Raw genomic sequence first — 22,325 nt, 5'->3', positions numbered from 1 at the left:
AGAGCCTACATGGGTCTTGTCAATTATGCAGACGCAGTCCAGCCAGAACTGGGAGTTAAGGCTGAACCTCATATGAACCTCAAAATAATTATCACAGAGATGCGTGCTAAGTGACACACTGCTATGCTAACTCCTGCACAGAATCAAATTTGTTGAAAGAATGAAACACCTACATGCACACTTGTACATAATTCATTCAAGAATTTTTTTATTTGATGCTTGAATTGTTTCACTGCAGTTTATAAATCTAAAAAAAAATAAATATTTCACAGCTGAAAGTCACATACTATCCATTAACATGTAAACATTCAGGAACTTAAGCTAGCCCCCACCCCCTCAATCCTCATGTTTAATTCAATATCATCAAGAGATGTCTTACTGAAATCCAAAAAGTCTTTTAAAAAGAGAGCATTTAACAATTATCTGAAAAAGTGTAAACTGAACCAGAACTGCAAAACTGCTCTTTCAACATTTGTGAATGGGAACAAAAGGATAAAATTCTCAGCTCTACTGAAGGTAAAAGGCAAAAAGTGGAGCTGAAGCCAGGCATTCCTTGATTATTCTAATTACCAACAGTTGCCAAGGATTGAATTCCAAGATTAAATAATGGGTTCCATTCATAATTTTAACAACTGATAGTTGCTTCATGCTGCCATGAGATTATCAGACAAATTATCTTTCACATTGTCTTGATCTCTTTTTTTTATGTTAACTGGAGCCATATTTGTTCCGGTATGAAAGGGTTGACATAAAATTTATGGCTCCTCATTAGATTTTTACAAAAAGACAAGAGATGCATATCTCTTAATTTATCAGCTCAAATGTTAACGCCTTTTGGGTGTGTGTCTCTTTTTATAAAATAAGCCCCAATTCAGTTACAAGCAATAGATACTCTACTGCTATTGGAGCACAGGTATTTTATTACAAAAAAAATATATTTACAAAAAGAAAAACCTAATGTGACTGTTGCAGTGATTGGGGGGGGGGGGGAGTAAGCACACCTTTCACACACACAGCAAGTCATTTTGCAATATGTGAAGTACTAAAATTTAGTTAGTGAAACCATTGCTTTTATTCCAAAGTTGAATTTTTATTAAGATGGCAAAATGTGGCTCCAGCATTCATATCAAGACAGTTTATTAGTGTAAGGATTTTTGGCTGCCATTAGAGGATCCGATCACTGAACATGTTTACAAGCATTTCTTATAATAGCTCCGCTGCCAGGCTTTTCACCTTATGTGACACTGCAAGATAGATGCAAAATTAGTTCAATCTTCCCACGTTAAAGAATTGCTGTGTTCTTAGCTTCTGCAAGTTATACTAAATTGAAACCTTCATTGTGATCAATAGCCTGGATCAGCTTAGATCTGAGTATTTCTTTATCTGTATATTTTGGAAGATCAAGAAGATTAAAACATGTATGAGACACGGGGAGATACTCATCACCACCTCCAGTCGGCTGAATGACAAGACTAAGGCTCTTCATCCCAAGAATAGGAATACGATCACTGCCTGTCAAAAATACTACCAAGAAAATATAAATAAGTAAGAAGCTGGGTACAAAAGCCAAAAATTTAGTGCTGTGCTATAATTTTCATTTTACTTTTTAGACTGATATAACCCAAATCTAAAATTCTGAAAATGTAAGGCAGTTATAGCCATATGAAATTGTTTATAGTTCACTGTTTTTGCTTAAAGTTATTCTAAACAAATTTTATAGTTTAGAGAACTTATTTATTATATTTGTTCATTGCTTCACCCAGAGGTTCTTTGGGGGGGGGGGGAATATAACTAAAAACAGAAAATCCATATAACACTCCTGAGTCCAACCCTAAAAAACAAGTGTGGTGTGAAGTGATTTAATTAAGTTAACAGTTTCTCTTGGCTAAATAAATAATTATTTGCTTGGAAACAGGTGTGCTTGCACCTAAAGTAAGGTTTTCAACCTTTAATGAATCATCAAATCAAGCAGAATAGCTGCATGGGTGCTTTCAACTGGTATGATGTGTTTCACCAGAAACAGCTGCAGTTAATCTATTCATATATGTGCCTGTATGCATGTTAGGGTGCTCACACATTCAAAACTCAGGGCAGAATCCAGACTTAAGTTAACTTAGGTCCTACTCTGAGCCCGGCCTTGGCTGGGGAGGGCGGGGTATAAATAAAAAATTATTATTATTATTATTATTACTGAAATCAATCAAGTGAGCCAAATCATGATGCATGTTGTGCTTCATTCCCATTGAAACCAGCCGAAAAAACGTCTGGATCCAACAGATAGTATTTGAAACATAAGTGAATAAGCAACTTGCAGACCTGATCCTAGTAGTTGTTGTTTATTTCTGTTTAAAATATTCATTTTTTAAAAAAGTGAAAATGCAAATTCTCCCTTGGACAGAATCCAAAGTCAACTTAGCATTTTAACCATTCAAAAAAACCAAACCCAACACTAACACTTAGGCTTAGCATGACATGTAAACCATGAACAGCACTGAGCCTTACACTCACATTCATAGGTGCCAACTCCCTGGGGCCCTGGGTGGTTGACAACCCACAAAATTCCCATGAAGGGGGCTGCCTGCATTTTCCCCTAACCTCCAGCCCTGAAGTGATTAGAAGAAACTGCTGTTGCTGCTCTTAAACTGGAGTTCTTACTTCCAAATTTGGGGACAGATTACACTATAACTTGATAACAAGACAGGATCATAAACTACATATTGATCCTGGCTTGTCTGAACACACCACAGCTAAACAAACCACAGTTCCAAGTTTGGATGTAGGTTGTTTAAAACCATAGGTAGATAATTCCGATAGCCGGCTATGCTGAAGGAAGCTCCACAGGCCCGAGGCTCACTGCTGCTTAGCATATAGTGCTAAATTATGACCTAGTGTTACATGAAAAATAAGCCAATGGTAACAATTGCTCTAGAGTTTCTATTTAGATTTCTTATTTTCTTACACAGTTTTGTATACTTACATAAAAACTGTTTCTTCTTCTCCAGTGGTAACTCATGAAAAACTTCCCAGAACATTTTAATTGTTGGATTCTCTGCCCAATATTCTCCTTTGTATTGAGTATTCTAAGAACAACAAATCAAAATCACAATATATCTGCCTCAAATTTACAAATAAAATGTTGTATATTGAACAAACAAAAATACCTATGTGTAAACGTATTTATAGAATTTTATGTAGTGTTTTTCTACACAATACAGAAAAGCTCTATTTTGGGCAATCGCTTAATTATACAGGGCTCTTTAGTGTTCAGTAGCTGCTAATGTCTAGACTAGTAACATACCTTCTCTAGTTCTTTCCAATCATAGTTTGTATTCCCAATCACCATTGCTTGCAGTTCATTGGGCTGGAAGAGCTGCAGAACTTTACCTCCACACACCTTGTGAAAGCCTGCATGGAATGCGTCATAGAGAGGAGCCACAGATTTATTGAAGATGTAGTCCACGTAGGCATTCACAAACTCTTGCCTAAAGATCAAATGAGAAGAAAAGGCACCATGTTTTCAGAAGATGAGAATGTTCAACCACAACTCCACTAGCAATGAACAGCAACCATTTAGCACTGCCAACAATTATCTTCAGATAGCTCCTAGTTAAGAACTATAACATGAATGTCACACTGAATCCAGCACACAAAGCAAAGAGGGGAGGCATGAGAAAGGAACAGGCAAGTTTGACACTACAGTGATACCTCGGGTTACAGACGCTTCGAGTTACAGACGCTTCAGGTTACAGACTGCGCTAACCTAGAAATAGTACCTCAGGTTAAGAACTTTGCTTCAGGATGAGAACAGAAATTGTGTGGCAGCGGTGCAGCAGCAGCGGGAGGCCCCATTAGCTAAAGTGATACCTCAGGTTAAGAACATTTTCAGGTTAAGAACGGACCTCCAGAACGAATTAAGTTCTTAACCCGAGGTACCACTGTAATTCCTGACTTCTTAAGATATGGTTTATGAAGCCAGGAAAGATAATTCAAATGCTGCCAATGTCTTGGTGGCTGCAGTAAGGAACCACCAAGAAGAGAAGCAGAAGGAGGGCAAAACTCGTTTCTTAAAATATTTTGCCTATTTATCACCACAAGAAGAAAGAAAGAAAGAAAGAAAGAAAGAAAGAAAGAAAGAAAGAAAGAAAGAAAGATTTCTTTTGCAAGATTACAGGTTTGGAATAAATATCTCAGAAGTTGGGTATAACTCCCCACCACACCCACACCCCTTATAGTTCAATTCTGAGTTAAGAACCTGCATGAAACGAAAAAAGCATTTCTCCCTGATAAAATTAAGCAAAGGGAAACTTCTGTCAACCTACCATGCTAAAACTTACCTATTTTGTTTGACAACAGGAATATCAGTACCATTAGGAATTAGCTCCTTAACTTCCGTAGTACCAAAATTTTCAACAGTGATCTGTTTAGAACATGAGAGTGTATTTTACTTTTTGTTGCAGAATAGAATCTATAATTCAATACAGGAAAGTGAAGCATGCTATACAAAGTATAGCATTTTAACAGGAAAAGAGAGACTCGATTACATATTATTACTCATTACACCGGCATTAAAAAGGTGGCAATGGATGATCTCACACTTACTGTAAAGTTGAGGCAGAAGGTATCCTCTATATCATCTTCTGGGTAGTCCAATAATTGCTGCATACTCCTGAGAATAAAATGTCTCTCATCACAAGTTGTAACAGCACAATTTATTCAGAAACTTACAGAACTGAAATGGTTTTATATTCTTCCACAGAAATTTACAGTTTAGATTAACAAAAAATCTAGCAGCTACTGAGAAGTCAATATCTGTTCAAGTTTTTTTTGCCCTGAAAGGATTTCAATCCTAAAAAACCTACATTTGTTTCAAGTGTGTCAGCTAGAAATAAAGACACTCTAAATCTTGTATCTCATCTCCTTAACAAGGTACAGTGGTGCCTCACAAGATGAAAAGAATCCGTTCTGCGAGTCTCTTCATCTTGCGTTCTTTTCGTCCTGCGAAGCAAGCCCATTAGTGGCTTAGCGCTATTAGCGGGCTTAGCGGATCAGCTGATAAGCGGCTTAGTGGCTTAGCAGATCAGCTGATAAGCGGCTTAGCGGATCAGCTGTTAAGCGGCTTAGCGGATCAGCTGTTAAGCGGCTTAGCGTCTTAGGATCAGCTGATAAGCGGCTTTGCGGCTTGGGGAAAGGGGGGGAGGAAAAAAAACCCGCAGGAACTCGCAAAACATTTCCGTCTTGCGAAGCAAGCCCATAAGAAATTCGTTTTGCGAAGCACCTCCAAAACGGAAAACCCTTTCGTCTAGCGGGTTTTCCGTCTTGCGAGGCATTCGTCCTGCGGGGCACCACTGTATTGAATTATTTCTTTGCACTGTCAAAGAAGTTAGGATGCACAGAAATGTTAATCTACTTACTGTACTTTCAGTTGTAATGTGCTCACCTGCCAACATCAGGCATTAGCTCTTTGAGGTCATCCAGGGAAGGTTTCTTGTTCAGGAGCTTCTTATATAAAGCCAAGGGGAAGTGAAGCTCTACAATAGTAAAATTATATATTGCTAGCCCACAGACAACACCAATCAGATGAAACAAGTCACTGTCTTCAAAGGTCTGCAAATATGAAAAAACTGAAATTAAACTTTTAAAAGCTTACAAAAACATGCACATTGCTTTAGAGGCCATGCTTGCATTCAACTGCTGCTAGACTTCAAGTGGAATCACAATAATTTTGCAAGCTAGTACACTCAGTTATTACTCATGTATATGTTTGAGGTTGGGATCTATACGGTTAAAAACTCATCAAGCCATTTTTTCAAGGGTTACAGAAAAGGGTGTTTAATTGCTTTGTATTTGATTTTGCAATCCCCTCTAGTGTAGCGAGACAACAACTCAAGTGGCAAGCAACCAGTGTTTTGAGGGTTGGCATTCTAGAGAGAGATGTCCTAATGATTGTTATCTATGATCTGGTAACATCCTGTATTAATGCAGTCCTGGGTGCTGCCTTTGAAGCAACTAGGAAACTTCAGCTAGACTCGATGCGAAAAGGTGAGCACAATGGGCAGAATGGCTGGCGCAGCTGCATTTGAGCAGCAAACCATGCCCCCGCCAAGAGCCCCCCATTGGGTGCTCGACCGGGGGCGTGGCGCACCAGCCATGTGAATGGGGCAGGGGGCAGAACGCCCCCTGCGTGACGCGGAAATCGCCTCCTGCTCACAACTCCTCCCCTCCGGAAGAAGGAGAGGCCCTAGTACGGAATACAATGCCTAGGTTACTAACAGAGACCAACTGAATGCAATATATCTCACTCAACAGAAAACTGCAGTAGCTGCATCTCTGGCACAGTTTAAGGTGCTGGTTCTTGTCTTTAGAACTTTAATCAGCTTAGGAAGACTGCTTTGTTCTGCAGAAACCTACAGCTCAAGTTCTAAGATCATCCTTGAAGTCCTTTCTCTGAGACACCTTGGTGAAGCCAGTTATGACAAAGGAAAAGGGTATTTTGTTGCGGCACATCTGGTGTAGAATATTTCTGTGGGAATGCTTTTTATCACACTACATTTGGATTTTTTTATTACCCTAGCATTTTTGACACATGCAGTGTGTCTGTTTTGTCACCAACAAGAGGTTTGTGAATGGCCACCGTTAAAAATGTAATTGTGACATCATATGTTCTACATTTCATTTCTCTCTCACCTCATGATTTACAATCCTTCCTCCAAACAACTCAGGTGAACACTTCATGTACCCAATGAAGTGATCTGTACTCCATGAAAACTTGTGCCATAAGACTTTAAGATGCAATGATACTTTTATTTTGGCCCCAACAGACTCTACAAAAACACAGCCATGCAGCAGCCACAAAACACACTGACTTAATCAAGTGCTGTTGTATTCATGGCCTTCTGTGACCACCAGGGAAAGGGGACAGAAATGAGCACATTCAGGATCAAGAGCAAAGGGCTAACATAACAAATGCTATCACAGTCTAAAGGATGCAGTGTGCACTGGTGCAATTATATCATAGTAGTAATATTCTCAAAGATACCATAGGCTGAAAGTAAATCAAGATAGCCATTTCCACTATAAATACACAAAACCCAACAAATTACATACCTTATCTGAGAACCAGATGAGCCTCGATTGTTCATCGTACCTGAACATTCCATACTTGGGATCTAACAGCTCTCTCATGATAAGCAAGAAAAATTCTTTGCGAACTCCTCCTGCATCAACAGCTTCTTCCCCTACAAAAATAACCTAACATTGGCAATGCAGTTAGAACATTACATTTTTAAAAAATAAAATACCACACATACTCATAGAATCATAGAATTGTAGAGTTGGAAGGGACCCTGAGTATCATCTAGAACAGTGTTTCCCAACCTTGGGCCTCCAGCTGTTTTCGAACTACAATTCCCATCATCCCTGACCACTGGTCTTGCTAGCTGAGGATTATGGGAGTTGTAGTCCAAAAACAGCTGGAGGCCCAAGGTTGGGAAATGCTGATCTAGAACAACCTCCTGCGATGCAGGAATATGCAGCTGTCCTGTAAGGGAATCGTACCTGCGACCTTGGCGTTATCAGCACCAGACTCTGACCAACTGAGCTATCCACAAGTGCTCAATTTATTACTTGGCTAATGACATTTACAGTAAGGAGTCTGACTAAAGGCCACTTCATACATTGTACTTTAAAGTTGTAAAATGTGTTTTAAGTTTTTATAAATGTTTTTTTTTATTATTTATGTCCTGGAAGCCACCCAGAGTGGCTGGCGAAACCCAGCCAGATGGGTGGGGTAATAATAAATAAATAAATAAAATATGAACATGGCAAATGTATATTTGTAAAGACATATGTTATACAGGTATATAGGTTATACAGGTACATTTTTCATTAACCTGGAGCAGCCTCAACTCTATGAATGAATGTTGAGGGGCAAGTTATGAATTATATGCAAGTGTGTATACTAAAGTTCCAACAATTGAAAAGAAAGAAAATGCACCAAAAGGAGCCTTAGGTAGTTGTGATTTTGAATGATGGGAGGAAGCGAGTGCTGAACCCTTTCTTGGCCAGCTGTTTTCTGCTCAGAATTCTCCCTTCACCCAGTTCTAGGACAAATATTTGCCATGGGAAAAGCAGGGGGTAGGGGGTGGAGAAGAAGAGAAAACTAAAGGCCAGGTGTGCATCACAAAAAGGTAAACATGCATGCATATAGGCTATACCTTAAGAGGCTTTTTGTAGTCAACGTTTTTTGTTTTTCTTAGGACTTCCATGGTATCCCCCACAATATTGTCTCTGCGCACAATTAAGATCAGACATGGATTGACAGATTCAAATACTGGGAGAAAAATAGATGAGAAATTCTGTCTGTGAGCCTGGTCAACAGCCATCTGGGGAAAACCAAGTAAAAACCTTAGTGGCAGCAGCAGTAGTAATAAACACTGGATGCTCAAGAGAATCTACAATTCCTAGTAATATTTCCAGCTTGTGATTATACTGATGCAGTAATGCCTGAATCTTTGATATCCAAAGACACAGTTTTTCTCAATAACTGTGCAACTGTGATACAAGCCAGTTAATATAAACAGGGCCTGAGTTATATCAATCCAGGAATAACTACAGTGTTTTAAAGTATTTTATTTTTAAATTACGGTTTTACCTGCATCTGTAAGACTGCATCTGTCTGCAAGAGTGTTGTCTTTGCCTGTGCATCAAACACAAATGGGTAGGTGCAAATTGTAACTGGCACATCTGCTAGCTAGAAAGGCAATAGAAAAAGCTGTTAGCATGTGCAGTATTAGCAACAGTATATATAAATTTTCTTTTGGCAGTTATGCAACATTTACTTGACAGAGAGATATAATACAGGATATCCAGCTTATGAAGAGGTTTATATTTTTAAAACAGTTTTAGATATAACTAATCCATGAATTTATTTCAAGATTATCAGAATTCAAGGCCCATGGATAAACCTGATGTCAGAATTTTTGGGTCTAGTTTCCAAAACTTTACTGTGGAAATCAGATAACTTCTTACCTCATTTAATCCATGGCTGATATCCTACCAAAAGAGTGCATAAGAGGCAGCAGTAATTAAAAGGAAAAAAACACTGTTAGGTTCCTCTCCACTTTCCTCCACACCCCCAAAAGCCTTCATGCAGATGCCTGCATTTTTTTAAAAAAAGATGGGCACAGACTAATGCCTGTGTGGCATTCAGAGTAGAGCTATTGAAATTAATGCACCTAAGAGCTTCCTCTTGTCCCGCTGCTTCCCTGCCCAACCCCAAGCAAAACTGCTCTTTAGTACTCAAATGGAGCAAATAGCAAATGGTTTTTCCGTGGATTGCCCTTTGTTCCAATTTAAAGTTAAGAGCCGGTTTTCCCTGGGAAAGGAGCGGGACAAGTATGGGAAACTGCTTGGACCCATGCTTTCTAAGTGTGGACGAGCCCTAACTTAAGTCACTTTCATGAATGTCAATGGGTCTATTTTGAGCAAAATTTAGTTAAATACCTCTCTCTATGTCCTATGTACAGGGACGCGGGTGGCGCTGTAGATAGGGTGGCAATTTGCACATCAAAGTGCAAGTAGATAAATAGGTACTGCTCCGGCGGGAAGGTAAATGGCGTTTCTGTGCGCTGTTCTGGTTTGCCAGAAGCGACTTAGTCATGCTGGCCACATGACCTGGAAGCTGTACGCCGGCTCCCTCGGGCAATAAAGCGAGATGAGTACTGCAACCCCAGAGTCTGCCACAACTGGACCTAATGGCCAGGGGTCCCTTTACCTTTATGTCCTATGTACACAGAGCAGTGTAGAGAACAATGTATGCTAATGCACATGGATCTCAGGGAGGTACATGGCATAACTGTGCCCACATACAGATTCACTGCTAATACATGCATGGAGCCTCTACCAAAGTCATGCCTGGCACACATTCACTTCCACAAGATGCAGTGGTCGCACCTTAGAAAACAGGGATAAATAAAAGTTCACAGAGAGGTTTGGTCCTAAACTGTGCAATTCTCCAACTTTACGATTGGTTTATTCAAACATCTATCCCAGCTCATTTCTAAAACTTTATTGTGGCCCACCTCCAAATTATGACTAAACTATTAATGTGCCTAAAAACCAAATGTCACAGGCGCAAAAATCTAGCCTAGGTAGTTTTTTAGTTCTTTTCATCCTTCATCAACATGTTGATAATGGACACAGAGCACTCATGAGCACAACTTATCTATTCATTTAATACATTTATGAATAATCTTTTTCATTTTCAAAGTCTTAAAAAGCAGATTGCATTTTTCACAATCAGTATTCCGAAACCACAGATCCTATTTAACCTACACTGCTTCTGGGCTCTGCTCCAAGCCATTACAAAAATACTTCAGATGCCCGACTTGAGATATATGAGCAGGGAAAGAGACACTTCTGAGCTAAAAATAAAATTGATACTTTAGGGAGTAGTTTTAAATAAGGGTGGGGACCTTTCCTTTGAGAACACCACGATTACTGAATAGAAGAAGTAGAGGAACAATGAATTATATGCACAATTGCAATGGTGGGATGTAGAATACAGGTATTCTCCCATAAAAGTAATATATTTGAGTAACTCATGAGGAGAGATGCATGAGGGCAGATGACATTTTAAAAAGGTGTTAGTGTTTGATCACCATCATTTAATAAACCTGGAATTTTGGTTCCTGTTGCCTACCTTAAATAGTTTCCAAAAATATTCCTGTTTGTTTAAAAGCCCAACTCTATTACTACCTTATGGACCCTATGGTCCAGTTCACACCAAACCAGGGGTGATTAACCTGTTGCTCAACTGCAAGTCCCACCAGCCTCAGACAGCATCACCAATGATCAGTGGTGAGTCGTAGTTCAGGTTATTCATGTCTGTCACTATACCATGGCTTAGTGCCGCATGAACAAATCTCCCTGAACCCTGAGCAAAGCACTGGCCTGCATGCTCGCCTCACCAATTCTTGTTAGGCCAGGAGAAAAGCCTGCACCAAGTCTGGTTTTGCTTTTGAACAGTCTAGGCTCAGTGCAAATGAATGGACTAGGGATTTTGGCGGTTAGCTTCAGGAAGAACTCATGTGCCAAGATGTGACTGTGGTACAGCATGATTTGCCAGTATATCCAAACCAAGCAGTGCATCATTTGATATACACTCTGTATTCTTTAAAGGAAAAGAAGAAAAACTAGCCCTCTCTCTAACGCTTATCAAAGACCAACTTTTTTACTCTGCATGGATGTAATGTTTCAGAAAACTTCATAAAAAGGACATTGTCTAGGAAAAACTAAAAAGAAAAAGAAAACCCACAACCCAAAACTGACATACACTAAGAACCACTCTAAATAGAGCACTTGTCACAACCTAAACTGTTCTTGGCCTGCACTGCTTCAGACTGTGGTGGAGGAGCAGGGGACCTAACATAGTCATGTTCATTAATTTCAATGGGTACACTGTTGAGTGAAATTTTGGTTGAATACCATCCATAGAAATCTAGCATGTTAGGCAGAACACCCTTCTCTCCCACCCCTAGCTATCTGTTTGCAGGAATTTATTTATTGTATTGGGAACACTGAGCCATACAATTCATCCAACTGAGCAGCTATGCAATGTGAATTCAAGCCCATGCAGTGTATTTTATAACGCATAGTGAAAACAAAAATGGGACATTTACCATTCCATATGCCTGCTGCTGAATCCAGTGGAAGTAGTCACTTCTTATGTCTATCAAATCCTGTAGTTCATGTATATAGAATTTATCATATTGTATGATTTGCCCACCTCTTTCATTTACCTGCATTTTAAAGAGAATGCAGTTTGTCACTGAGAATATTTTACATTTCACTCTCTTCTATTAAAACTATTTCTTCAGACTTGTATATGAAATGCTATTTGCAATATTTTGGCTGGCCTAATAAAGGTATTGCCATACTATGGAGTCTGGAAGTTGCTGTCTACATTAGCCAGTCTTCTTCACAAAGAGGAATAATTTGTCTGAACTCTTAAAACTATTTTCATTTATAAATATATGTCCTTTCCCAAAGCATAACAAGACTGGAATATGTCAGAGTCACACAATGATTTAGTTATAAACTACAGGGAACAGCCATTTTCTGTGTGCACCACTTTCAGCCACAGAATGGGGAGGGGCTGGAACAGGCTGATGTTTTAAGGACATTTTTGATATGATGCTTTCTCCCTCCCACTTTAGGGGTTGGTATTTGTTTGCTGAATGTGACCAAGGTTATTTATAACTGATAAGCAGCAAGAGAAAATGTGTTTTAAATTATTTATTTATAGAATGATACTGTTTATATATATTAAGTTGTAAACATTAAGAGGTTAGTGTAAAAACAACCATGCATTTTATTCCAAGATGCACTCCAAAAACCAACTTGATAATAAAAGTACTTGCTATTACCAGGCAGCCTGTGAGTAAGACTATTTGAAAAGTGGGGTTCCACATGTTTCTTGTCAGCTATTTCGATATGAAGTGTCAGATCTTAAGACATTGAACCAGAATGCATGCATGTATGCATAGAATTGCAGCCTTAGTGATTTCTCTTTTGTGGTTCTGCCTTTGCTAAAGGAAGGTATGTTGTTCACAAAATAAATTTTTACTCCATTTGTAATATTGGCATGAACTTTCAACTTCTGTGGTTTGGGTGAGTCCATATACTGAGAGCCGTATACTTTGATCTCAGTTCTGATGTTACATTAAATCAAAGAATGGTCTTGCATGTCTCTTCATGAGAACATGAGGAAATACTCCATCCAATGATTATACGGATTCCAAACAAATCCCAATGGTCCACACAGCCACAACTTACTGTGAAAGTTCAGACTTCTAAACTCTAGACTTCTAGACTCAGTGAAAATCAATTGCATCAATGATACAGTACATCAGCCAAAATGTATCTGGCAGCAGAAATAAGGATACAAACTGCAAAGACCTACCCTGTGCAAAATTTCCAAAACCTTGAGAGAAGAGTGCAGGCAGCTAGAGAAGATTCTTTGCTCTGAAGTTGGAATGCCCATCTTGTACAATTTAAGAAGGTGGACAACAACATCCTTGTAAAGTTCCACTATTTTAAGGAACAATGGAGGCTCCAATGCAGACCACCAGTTTTCTATCAATAAAAGGGAAAAGCAAATCTAGCAGACGAAAACATTGCACAACTTAACAGGACTTATATGTAACTAATACTGTCTAGATCTCAAGTTCATTTGCTGTTCAGCAATGAATAAATTAGACCATCCATTTTTCCACTCCATATCAACATCCTTTTAATATGTAAGAATAGGAGACATAGTTTTTTGGATGTTACAAAGGGAAGTGCAAAGTTTATTATCCCTGAGGAGATATCTCTCAAACAGTCGCAAGAAACCCTGCTTATTAACTATCATGAATTCAAAAAGACAGTTTAAGAAATTTCATTGGACACTTGAGCAATTTCGGATTCAAAAAATAACTTGGCCTCAAAATTATAAATCTGTATCACAGTAGAGCATAGTTGATAATTTACTATTATTTATAATTTACTATTATGCCTTTCTGGTATATTTGCCTCGTACAATCATACCTCGTGTTGCATTCCGCTCTTGTTACGGACTTTCAGCTTACGAACGTGGCAAACCCAGAAGTGTTTACTTCCGGGCTCACTGCCTGTGCATGCTCAGAAGCGACCTGCGTACTTTGCGCATGTGCTTGATCGCACCGTGCACATGCGCAGAAGAGGCACTCTAGTTGCGGACTTTTTGGGGTGCAAACGGCACCCCGAAATGGATTAAGTCCACAACTAGAGGTACCACTGTACCTGCTAATGGCAAGAGGAAATACATTACGCATTTTTCACTCCAACAAACACTATCAGTAAGCAAAAAACAAACCTTAGGACTGACATAAACCACAATTTCTAGTTTGCATTTAATGCTATGCCAGGGATCACTGTTTCCACCCATCGTGAATGTGGAGGAATAAGTGGCCAGAGGCAGTGTGTTCATGGCAAACGATTAATAAAGGTTTACAGTGGTATGCAAACAAAGCAACACTTGCTCATAGAGCTACACAAGAATATCTATATGCAACAGCACTTCCCTTTAGTAGTGCAATGAACAGAAGGTGAAAACTGATAGCAAGAACAGTTTGAGAGATTATATATGCCCACAGTTAGTTTTGCAAGCTGCCACACCCTTGCAGCAGATTAAGACATACAAATTAAACAAAAGAAACCTTACCAAGTACTTTCAGTGGAGCCTTTTCTAGATTCACAATAGCAGTTGCAAATGGGATAGCTAGTGTCATGTAATTGTTTGCGTCACTCATTAGTGGGCATTCTGGCAGGGTTAGAAACAGTCTTAGGGCTTCAACATCAGGCAAGGAACTAGTCAGTTTAGGAATAAGGTTCTTTTCCAAACTAGCTGCAACCTGGGAATGTGGTACAAAATAGATTCTGGTTTTAAACTAAAATCATTTTCTATTATAATAACTCATTTTACATTTTTTAAAAAAACGAGTTTGAACATAAACTTGTTTTTTTAAAAAACAAAACAAAACCCAGAGCTCCTTAATCACAATAAATGTTTTTTTATAACAGCTATTTTACAAGAATGATGAAAGTTACCTTTCATATCTGTTCTGGAGTACAACACACATTACAACATGAGAAATGCGGCCCTGAAACACAGTTTCATACTATGGTGTGTTTCTGCTCAGGGGTTGGAGCCATTCTAGTCAGACATAAAACTAAGCCATAGTTTGCTATCACCATGGTTTGCTGAAGAAACGAGGACCCCAACCACAGATGATCAAAGAAACTGTGGCTTGTTTTGCCTGGTGATCCCCCCCCCAATCCTCTTGTGAATAGATGGTTGCTGAGCAGAAGGCCTTTGTGACAATCAACTTATCAACTTACCACTTCTTTTGCCACTGGCCAACTGCAGACATGAAACGAACATTCTGCTCAAGATCCTTTAATGGCTCCAAAAGCCCCTGAGCAAAGTAATAGTCCTAAAGGTACTATCAACCAACCCTTTCCTTGCAATCCTCTTGAGCAAAAGTTCTGTCTGCTCTAGCTATTCTTTCAGTAACAACAAGTGTTTCTCAGAACTAGGAATGAACTGAGTTTATCAGGAAGTGAATGGGTGACAGGGGAAGCTTTTAGATCAAAATCTGCAACTGCATTTGTTGAACTGTTAGTATAGTCCTTCCTAAGAACAAAGGTGAGCTTTTACACATATATCTCTCATTAGATATTAGGGGGAAATGCTCGTGGTCTCTTACTACTTTTCTTTCTCATAGGGCTCATCAGCAATGAGGCATGCAGGGTAATGAGCCTGTTACTGGGCACAGTAGTGAAGGATGGAGAGATCTGTTAAAAGTATCAATGATAACCTCTTAGTTGCATGAACAATTTCATTTTCTAGCTGTTTTTCCCTTACACCTCTGTTGCCAGGCAAGGGCTTCTGAGCGATGTGACAAACTAAGCTCAAATCTAAGGATCTGAAGTTCAGAGGTAACTAAAAGCAGAGATTCACAAGCCAACTTCAAAACATAGTTTGAGATCATGATTTGTTGGGCACAAACAAACCATAAATGGTTGGCTAGGATGCTCACAGGCATAGGCAGAACTCACCTGAACAACCCATGGCTGAGTGTTATTCCCAAATCCAGCCACTGAAACACTAACTGAAGTACATTTTAAAAATCTCAAAATGTTGACAACTCTGTGGAGCTACTACAATTTACATTTTTTTTAAAGTATAGAATATTCCAACAAAGCATCAAGCATTGCATTACAAACCTAAATTTACCAGTTCTGTGCAAAAAGAACCACCAACTGTTTAACACAGTGTAATACCTGGGGTTTGAAACTAGGTGCAGTAAGGATTTCAGGACAAACCTGCTGAGATATATGAGGATGTTCCGGCTGTATAAGTTTGTGAAACAGAAGTCGAGCAGTATTCATGTCAATCCCTGAGTATCTGGCACTAGTTCTGTAATGATCATCATGGCTATGAAAACAAAAAGCAGTAAGTAAATTCTGCTTTCCACTACTTATTCTCTAGACTGTTAAATGAATATGTAATTCTTAATTATTTCCAAACTTTCATTAAATCTTGTGGCTTGGGCATTAAAATATTGTGTATCACCCACTGACCTGATAGCTAAAAAACTTCCATTTAGACAGCCAGCTGAGGAAAATGTTCCATCGATTTCACTATTAAAAAAAGAATAAGAAAAAATATATACACAAAGTTAAATTTACTACAATGTTCTAACAGTCTGTAATAATCACTGTTGACATTCTAGTCAACGGCAGTTGTTTCACCACACAAAGTCCTGGAATTGCCACTGGCAGAGTATCTGTCAGAAGGCGGAGATGAGCAATACTGTATTCCGTTGCTATAGTCAATTTCTTTTTCACAAAGAGAGCTCACTATGTTCTATCAGCCATAAGGGCCTTTAACACAAAATCCGTTTCCCAACTCCTTTATGCTTCAAATGTCTGGTACAATGGTCTATTTTCTAAGTTAGATGGGTTCCAGACTAAGTTCCTTTGGCTCCTACTTCAGGTCCCAAATTGTGTCCCTAATTCAATTCTATTGTTGGAAACATGTGAATGTCCACTCTCCAATAAAGTGTGGTGGGCTGCCTTGAAATACTGGTATTTGGCCTGGGGAAGGGATTACTTTTACATCTAACCAAAAAAGAGTCTGTCAGTTCATGGTTGAAAACTATGATCCGAAAAGCCTCATCAACTGGTCTTTCACCATCCTTTTTACATCATTTGAGCTACAACATTGCCCTTAAATCCCTGAGGCAAAGGTTATGGGATATTTTATACAGCAATCTTCATTCCATATCTTATGTAACCTGTGGACTGTTTGCAACTGGAATCCACTATGGCCATGATTTTCAGTTACCATCGTATTTCATGAATCTGTCTGAACCTAACTATTGCCAATTATTCACCAAAGCCAGATTAAATGTAGTCCCTTCAGAAGTACTAAACGGCAGACTGTCTGGTATACCCTATCAGAACAGGCTCTCCTTATGCTCTCAGGGTGTTGACTCTATGAAACATATCCCACTACACTGTGAGCAATTCAAACAAGCCAGGGATCAATTAATTAAACCCCTTTTGGTAAACTGGAAAATCCAAAACCTTCTATCTTAAGTACCTCCTTGGAGATATGTCAAATGATACTATCCTGGCTATGGCTAAGTTCCTTTTGGAAAGAATAAGAAACAGAAACCTACATGCTCTGGATAAAACATAATAACCGCCTTGGAATCCTTTCCCTGTATTTCTGTTTTATTTTGCTTTTGAAAATGTTTTTGTGAGTCTCTGGATCAAAATGAAGAATGTATGTATATTAATAGGTGAAATGGAGCATGTAAGCCAATGTTTACAGAAAAGCATCAATTCAGCATATTTCTATTTATTATTAGAGTGAGACACCTATCAATTCATTATAGAGCTATGATATGCTTGAGAGATACTGGAATCATGACCACTAGAAGACAGTACAGGAGTAGAATTAAGGGGACACCTTTTCACTTCTCACACGTTTATAAAAAAAATTCCAATTTCATTTAAAAAATAGTTCAGTTCTGCAAAGGGCAGATCAACCAATAAAGGTAGCAATACAGTGGTGCCTCGCAAGACGAAATTAATTCGTTCCGCAAGTTTTTTCTTCTTGCGAGTTTTCCGTCTTGCGAAGCACGGTTTCCCATAGGAATGCATTGAAAATCAATCAATGCATTCCTATGGAGACCGTCCGGGGACAGAGGGGACCTGTTTTAAAGCAAGGGAAGGGGCAGCGGGGAGAATCACTTCTCCCCGTTGCCGCCCCTTGGTTCAAAAGGGGTCCGGGGAGAGAGGGGAAGGCGCGGGCGCCTTCCCCTCTGTCCCCTCTTTTGAAGCAAGGGGCGGCGGGGAGAAGATCGCTTCTCCCTGTTGCCAGCCCCGCAATCTCCGGGGACAGAGGGGAAGGCGCACGCGCGCCTTCCCCTCTGTCCCCTTTTTTGAAGCAAGGGGCGGAGGGGAGAAGATCGCTTCTCCCCGTTGCCGCCCCTTGGTTCAAAAGGGGGGACAGAGGGGAAGGCGCGCGACCTCAAAAGAGGTCCAGGGTGCGGGGGCAAGCTTCGTTTTGCGAAGCAAGCCCATAGGGAAATTCGTCTTGCGAAGCAACTCGAAAACGAAAAAACCTTTCGTCTTGCGAGTTTTTCGTCTCGCGAGGCGTTCGTCTTGCCAGGCACCACTGTACATACAGATAGCCATACTGAAAGGAAACATCCTATGTTACAAGAAAACATAGCTTAACATACACTACACTTGAAAAGACTAAAAGGAGAGAAACTTTCTACAAAGCTCAATCATACTTCTTAGTGAATTTAACGGACATTGTCAAGTGTGTTTCCTTCCCTCTCCCATTCCTACTGTAATCCTTTCCTTTAAGCAGAGCTCTTCCTATGTTAACTAAGCTGAGTGTCCATGAGGTAAGAGTAATACATTCAAACGCAGGAGCCAAGTGGATGGTTCTGTAAAGTTAAGCACACAACACCACCATCTGCAAGATATGCCCAAAAGTGCAACAACAACCATTCTTACTTTGCTATCTCTGCAGGGAGCCTCCCTGATCCTGAAGATGAGCAGTGCAGCAACCTCTGAATGAAGCCTTCATTCACAGTCCAGATTTGCTTCGAAGCACATGGGTATCTGAAGTCATCTGGAGGTTCCAAATCCTACATTTTGAGTGGCAAATTATACATAGAAATATTTCCCCCTATTAACTATGGCTAATTTCCAGAAATCCCTATATTTAGAGTTGCTACACCATACAACTTTGTTTCATGTTTACTCTTGAGCAGTCCACACATTTTGCTTCTGAACTTGTTGCAAATAAGCATTATGCACACAAGCTGGTTGGTTTCTATATTATCTGAGAAGATTTATATAAAATGCTTTTTAAAAAATTGTTTTAAAATTTCCCTTTTTTAAGGAGTGCTAAGTGGAGCTCAGCATACATAATGGCCCCAATCCAGCTGTAGTCATGCTTTCCTGCATGCAACTATCACCCACAGATTAATTCATTAAGTTCAATACACTCACATCAGTGCTTCACAGATTTCCCTTGCTGCAGTAGGGCATTTCAGGGCAAGGTATCCTCCATCTAAATTAAAGGCTGAATGGGCTGTTTTTAACAATATGATATAACAGGGATGGGGAACATGTGGTCTTTTAGGTCTTTTTGAACTCCAGCTCCCCCCAGCCCCCACCATCATAGCCAATGGTCAGGGATGATGGGAGTTAAAGTCCCACAACACTTGGAAGGGTCAAAAGTTTCCCATCCTCATAGGTGGAGAGCCAGGATGTACATAACAAGCTGACATCACCATGATGGACATTCATATCCTGTGTGTGATATAGAAGGCATTTTTATTTTATTTGCTTGAAAAAAATATATTCTGCACTTCATCCAGGGTGATGAATAAAACATAAAATATACTGTGATGAAACAAAGCAGATAAAAATACATCAAATTTAAAACGGTTATAAAATTATATTTAAAGAATGCAGACAGTTCCAAAAAAACTTTGTATTTCTATGAATCCATACTTCTAGTTTACAGCTTTCCCTAACTTAAAATAAGGATTGTCTCAGTCACTAAACTCTAAATATTATGTATGCACACCAATCCTCAAAAAGAAAGATTGCTTTGTTTAGGAACTGAGTTTTGCTTTATCAGCTAACAAAATGAAGCTTAATTTTCTCTAAACAATTTACAAATAACAAATTTCAGATACTTTAACACCAAATCCTAAAGCATTTTGACCACTTAAAATATGGAAAAAAGTTTTATCTTAAGGTACAATAATACACAACTGAAGCTACACTAGTTGCACTATATTTTAAAGAATACTCTAGTGAAGCAAATGGAAAGCAACACTAATACAAAGTCAAAGTTCCAAGTATCAGATTCAGTTCTAAGCACTTTACTGAGTAAACACAGAAGTCAGCTTATGGATTTTTAAAATGAGATGAACTACCTGTAGAGTAACGTAATGTGAAAAGCTTTGGTCTCCACCAGAGAAAATCCTATGTACATAATAATATTCTTCACGATCTATAATTAAAATAGCATGATGTTAACATCAAGAGGATAGCTTGAAAAGAATTTGTCTTTTATTTAGGTAGGAATGAAATTGAGGGATGCCACTTTTGCAAGAACATCAAGTAACTTTTGCCAATAGCAGGTCTGCATACTAGCATTTTACACCACACACAGCAACCTTCCTTTTCGAATCACATTCACAATTATTGCTCTGCACTCTCATAGATCAACAAGTTCATTCAGAGAAAAACTAGAGTTGACTTGTATGGAAAATGGTGCGGCATTTATTTATTTTTATGGTAAGAATTTTTATTCATTTTCATCTTTAAACTGTTTACCATAGTTGCATTGAGATATATCTTTGTTTACATTAGAGCATAACATGCTGTGATTATATATAATTAAAGTTAAAAGTAAAAAAGTAAAACAACACAACAATAAACAGATACACATTTCTGAATATATTAACAAAATTTTGTCAGTGTATATACCAAAATTATTAGTTATTATGTGTATTGCTTAGATCAGTGATCAAAATTCAAAGGTATTTTGTATCAACAACTATCAGAATTTATAGGAATTTATGGGAAGGGGGGGAATAATAAAACTTGTACTTCACGCACACCAGACTGTGCTGTAAACTATGGGTACTGTTCTACATTATGTCTCATTATTTCTGTAATCAATAAAGTCACACCAGACTGCAAAAATCTGTCGTGTTTATTTTGGCCTCTTGCTACTTTTAATTTTGCTCTCAGTTTTTCTAATAATGCTGATTGCCAAACTGCATTATACCATTGGTCCATAGTTAATAACTGTAATGGTTTCCATATCCTGGCAATAGTTGTTCTTGCAGCAGTTGCTATGATATGTTAGGGGTCCTTGTTTCCAATTTGCAACATATTGGTGCAGCATTTATTGCTTCTATAGTAAACACAAAAATCTCATGAGGCAAACCCTTACCCATTATCACAATATAACTATTCTTAAAATAATTCCCCCCAACACTCCAAAAATATATATACTACTAAAGAAAGCATTATTACCTGAATTTAGTGGGATGTCTCCATTATAAGGAAGCCAGTTTCCTTTCACTGGGAAGGGACTTTTCCTGTTACTGGTTGATCCCATGCCCAACTGTCCATTACCTCCAAGGCCAAAAGAATAAATTCTTCCAGTTGAAGGGACAAATGCAGATGTGTGCTGCCTAGTGCAAAGAAAGAATAGAAATTCAAGAAGTAAGAAACTGAGAATGCTGTAGTATATTACACATGCTATATGTGACTTATCTATCCCCAGTAATTTAAGAGAAGACAGTTGCAATGTTCTGTTCCAGGTATTAAGAGGGAGCGGCCTCTAAAACAGAACTTGTAATGCATTGAGATGGAAGGCTACTATGCCTATAGAACAGCCTTCATGCCAATCCAATTAAGTAATTCACTGGGCTGCATAAACTAATGTGCTAGCTAACTTACAGCAGTCTTATCTTTATAAAAGGTAAAGGTAAAGGTACCCCTGCCCGAACGGGCCAGTCTTGACAGACTCTGGGGTTTGTGCGCCCATCTCACATCTATTGGCCGGGGGCCAGCGCTGTCCGGAGACACTTCCGGGTCACGTGGCCAGCGTGACAAAGCTGCATCTGGCGAGCCAGCGCAGCACACGGAACGCCGTTTACCTTCCCGCTGGTAAGCGGTACCTATTTATCTACTTGTACCCGGGGGTGCTTTCGAACTGCTAGGTTGGCAGGCGCTGGGACCGAACGACGGGAGCGCACCCCGCCGCGGGGATTCGAACTGCCGACCTTTCGATCGGCAAGTCCTAAGCGCTGAGGCTTTAACCCACAGCGCCACCCGCGTCTTATCTTTATAATGGCACATAATTGGGGTGCCCAACAAGATTTTGAGAATTCCACAGCAGCTAGAGGTAAACTTGCTTCTTACACTTTTCAAGTTGCTAAACACCCCATAAAATTATTCCATTCTGTGGTCTTACCTTCCACAAGCAATCTGTGTGACAATGCTCCCCATAAGTTCAAAAACTTTTCTTGGGTTTATCTCATGGCCAGTAGAGTTATGACCTAATTGCCCATAGCCTCCAGCTCCAAAAGTAAACACCCCACCTTCCTAAAAAACATTTGAAGTTAGAATGCAACTTGTAGATGACTCCAATACTTTTTATGTACAAAAATTAATAGTTACAA

The 22,325-nt window shown here is 39.2% G+C and overlaps 1 protein-coding gene across 8 annotated transcripts in view; it reads right to left on the bottom strand.

The window, feature by feature from the left end:
- Positions 1–191: 191 nt before the first annotated feature.
- HERC4 (HECT and RLD domain containing E3 ubiquitin protein ligase 4) overlaps positions 192–22,325 on the bottom strand; it is a 31,420-nt gene continuing 9,286 nt past the window's right edge. For 7 of the 8 annotated variants that reach the window (XM_082222324.1, XM_082222328.1, XM_082222330.1 and 4 more), the window contains 19 exons: positions 22,118–22,248; positions 21,172–21,332; positions 20,061–20,137; positions 18,622–18,755; positions 16,165–16,224; positions 15,907–16,018; positions 14,243–14,432; positions 12,962–13,134; positions 11,679–11,798; positions 9,028–9,051; positions 8,651–8,749; positions 8,214–8,381; positions 7,105–7,248; positions 5,438–5,604; positions 4,600–4,666; positions 4,335–4,417; positions 3,299–3,482; positions 2,978–3,080; positions 192–1,524 (listed from right to left, as the gene is read on the bottom strand). In XM_082222324.1, coding sequence (XP_082078450.1) covers positions 1,316–1,524; positions 2,978–3,080; positions 3,299–3,482; positions 4,335–4,417; positions 4,600–4,666; positions 5,438–5,604; positions 7,105–7,248; positions 8,214–8,381; positions 8,651–8,749; positions 9,028–9,051; positions 11,679–11,798; positions 12,962–13,134; positions 14,243–14,432; positions 15,907–16,018; positions 16,165–16,224; positions 18,622–18,755; positions 20,061–20,137; positions 21,172–21,332; positions 22,118–22,248 — 2,406 coding nt within the window. In that variant the 3' untranslated portion in view covers positions 192–1,315. The remainder of the gene's footprint in view (positions 1,525–2,977; positions 3,081–3,298; positions 3,483–4,334; positions 4,418–4,599; positions 4,667–5,437; positions 5,605–7,104; positions 7,249–8,213; positions 8,382–8,650; positions 8,750–9,027; positions 9,052–11,678; positions 11,799–12,961; positions 13,135–14,242; positions 14,433–15,906; positions 16,019–16,164; positions 16,225–18,621; positions 18,756–20,060; positions 20,138–21,171; positions 21,333–22,117; positions 22,249–22,325) is intronic. The other variant, XM_082222331.1, reaches the window with a different exon arrangement.

The sequence above is a fragment of the Podarcis vaucheri genome (assembly GCF_965113315.1).
Source record: "Podarcis vaucheri genome assembly, chromosome: 5".
In the NCBI taxonomy this organism is placed as follows: domain Eukaryota; kingdom Metazoa; phylum Chordata; class Lepidosauria; order Squamata; family Lacertidae; genus Podarcis; species Podarcis vaucheri.
Note: the sequence above shows the minus strand (reverse complement) of the source record. Positions and strands in the feature narration are given on the sequence as shown.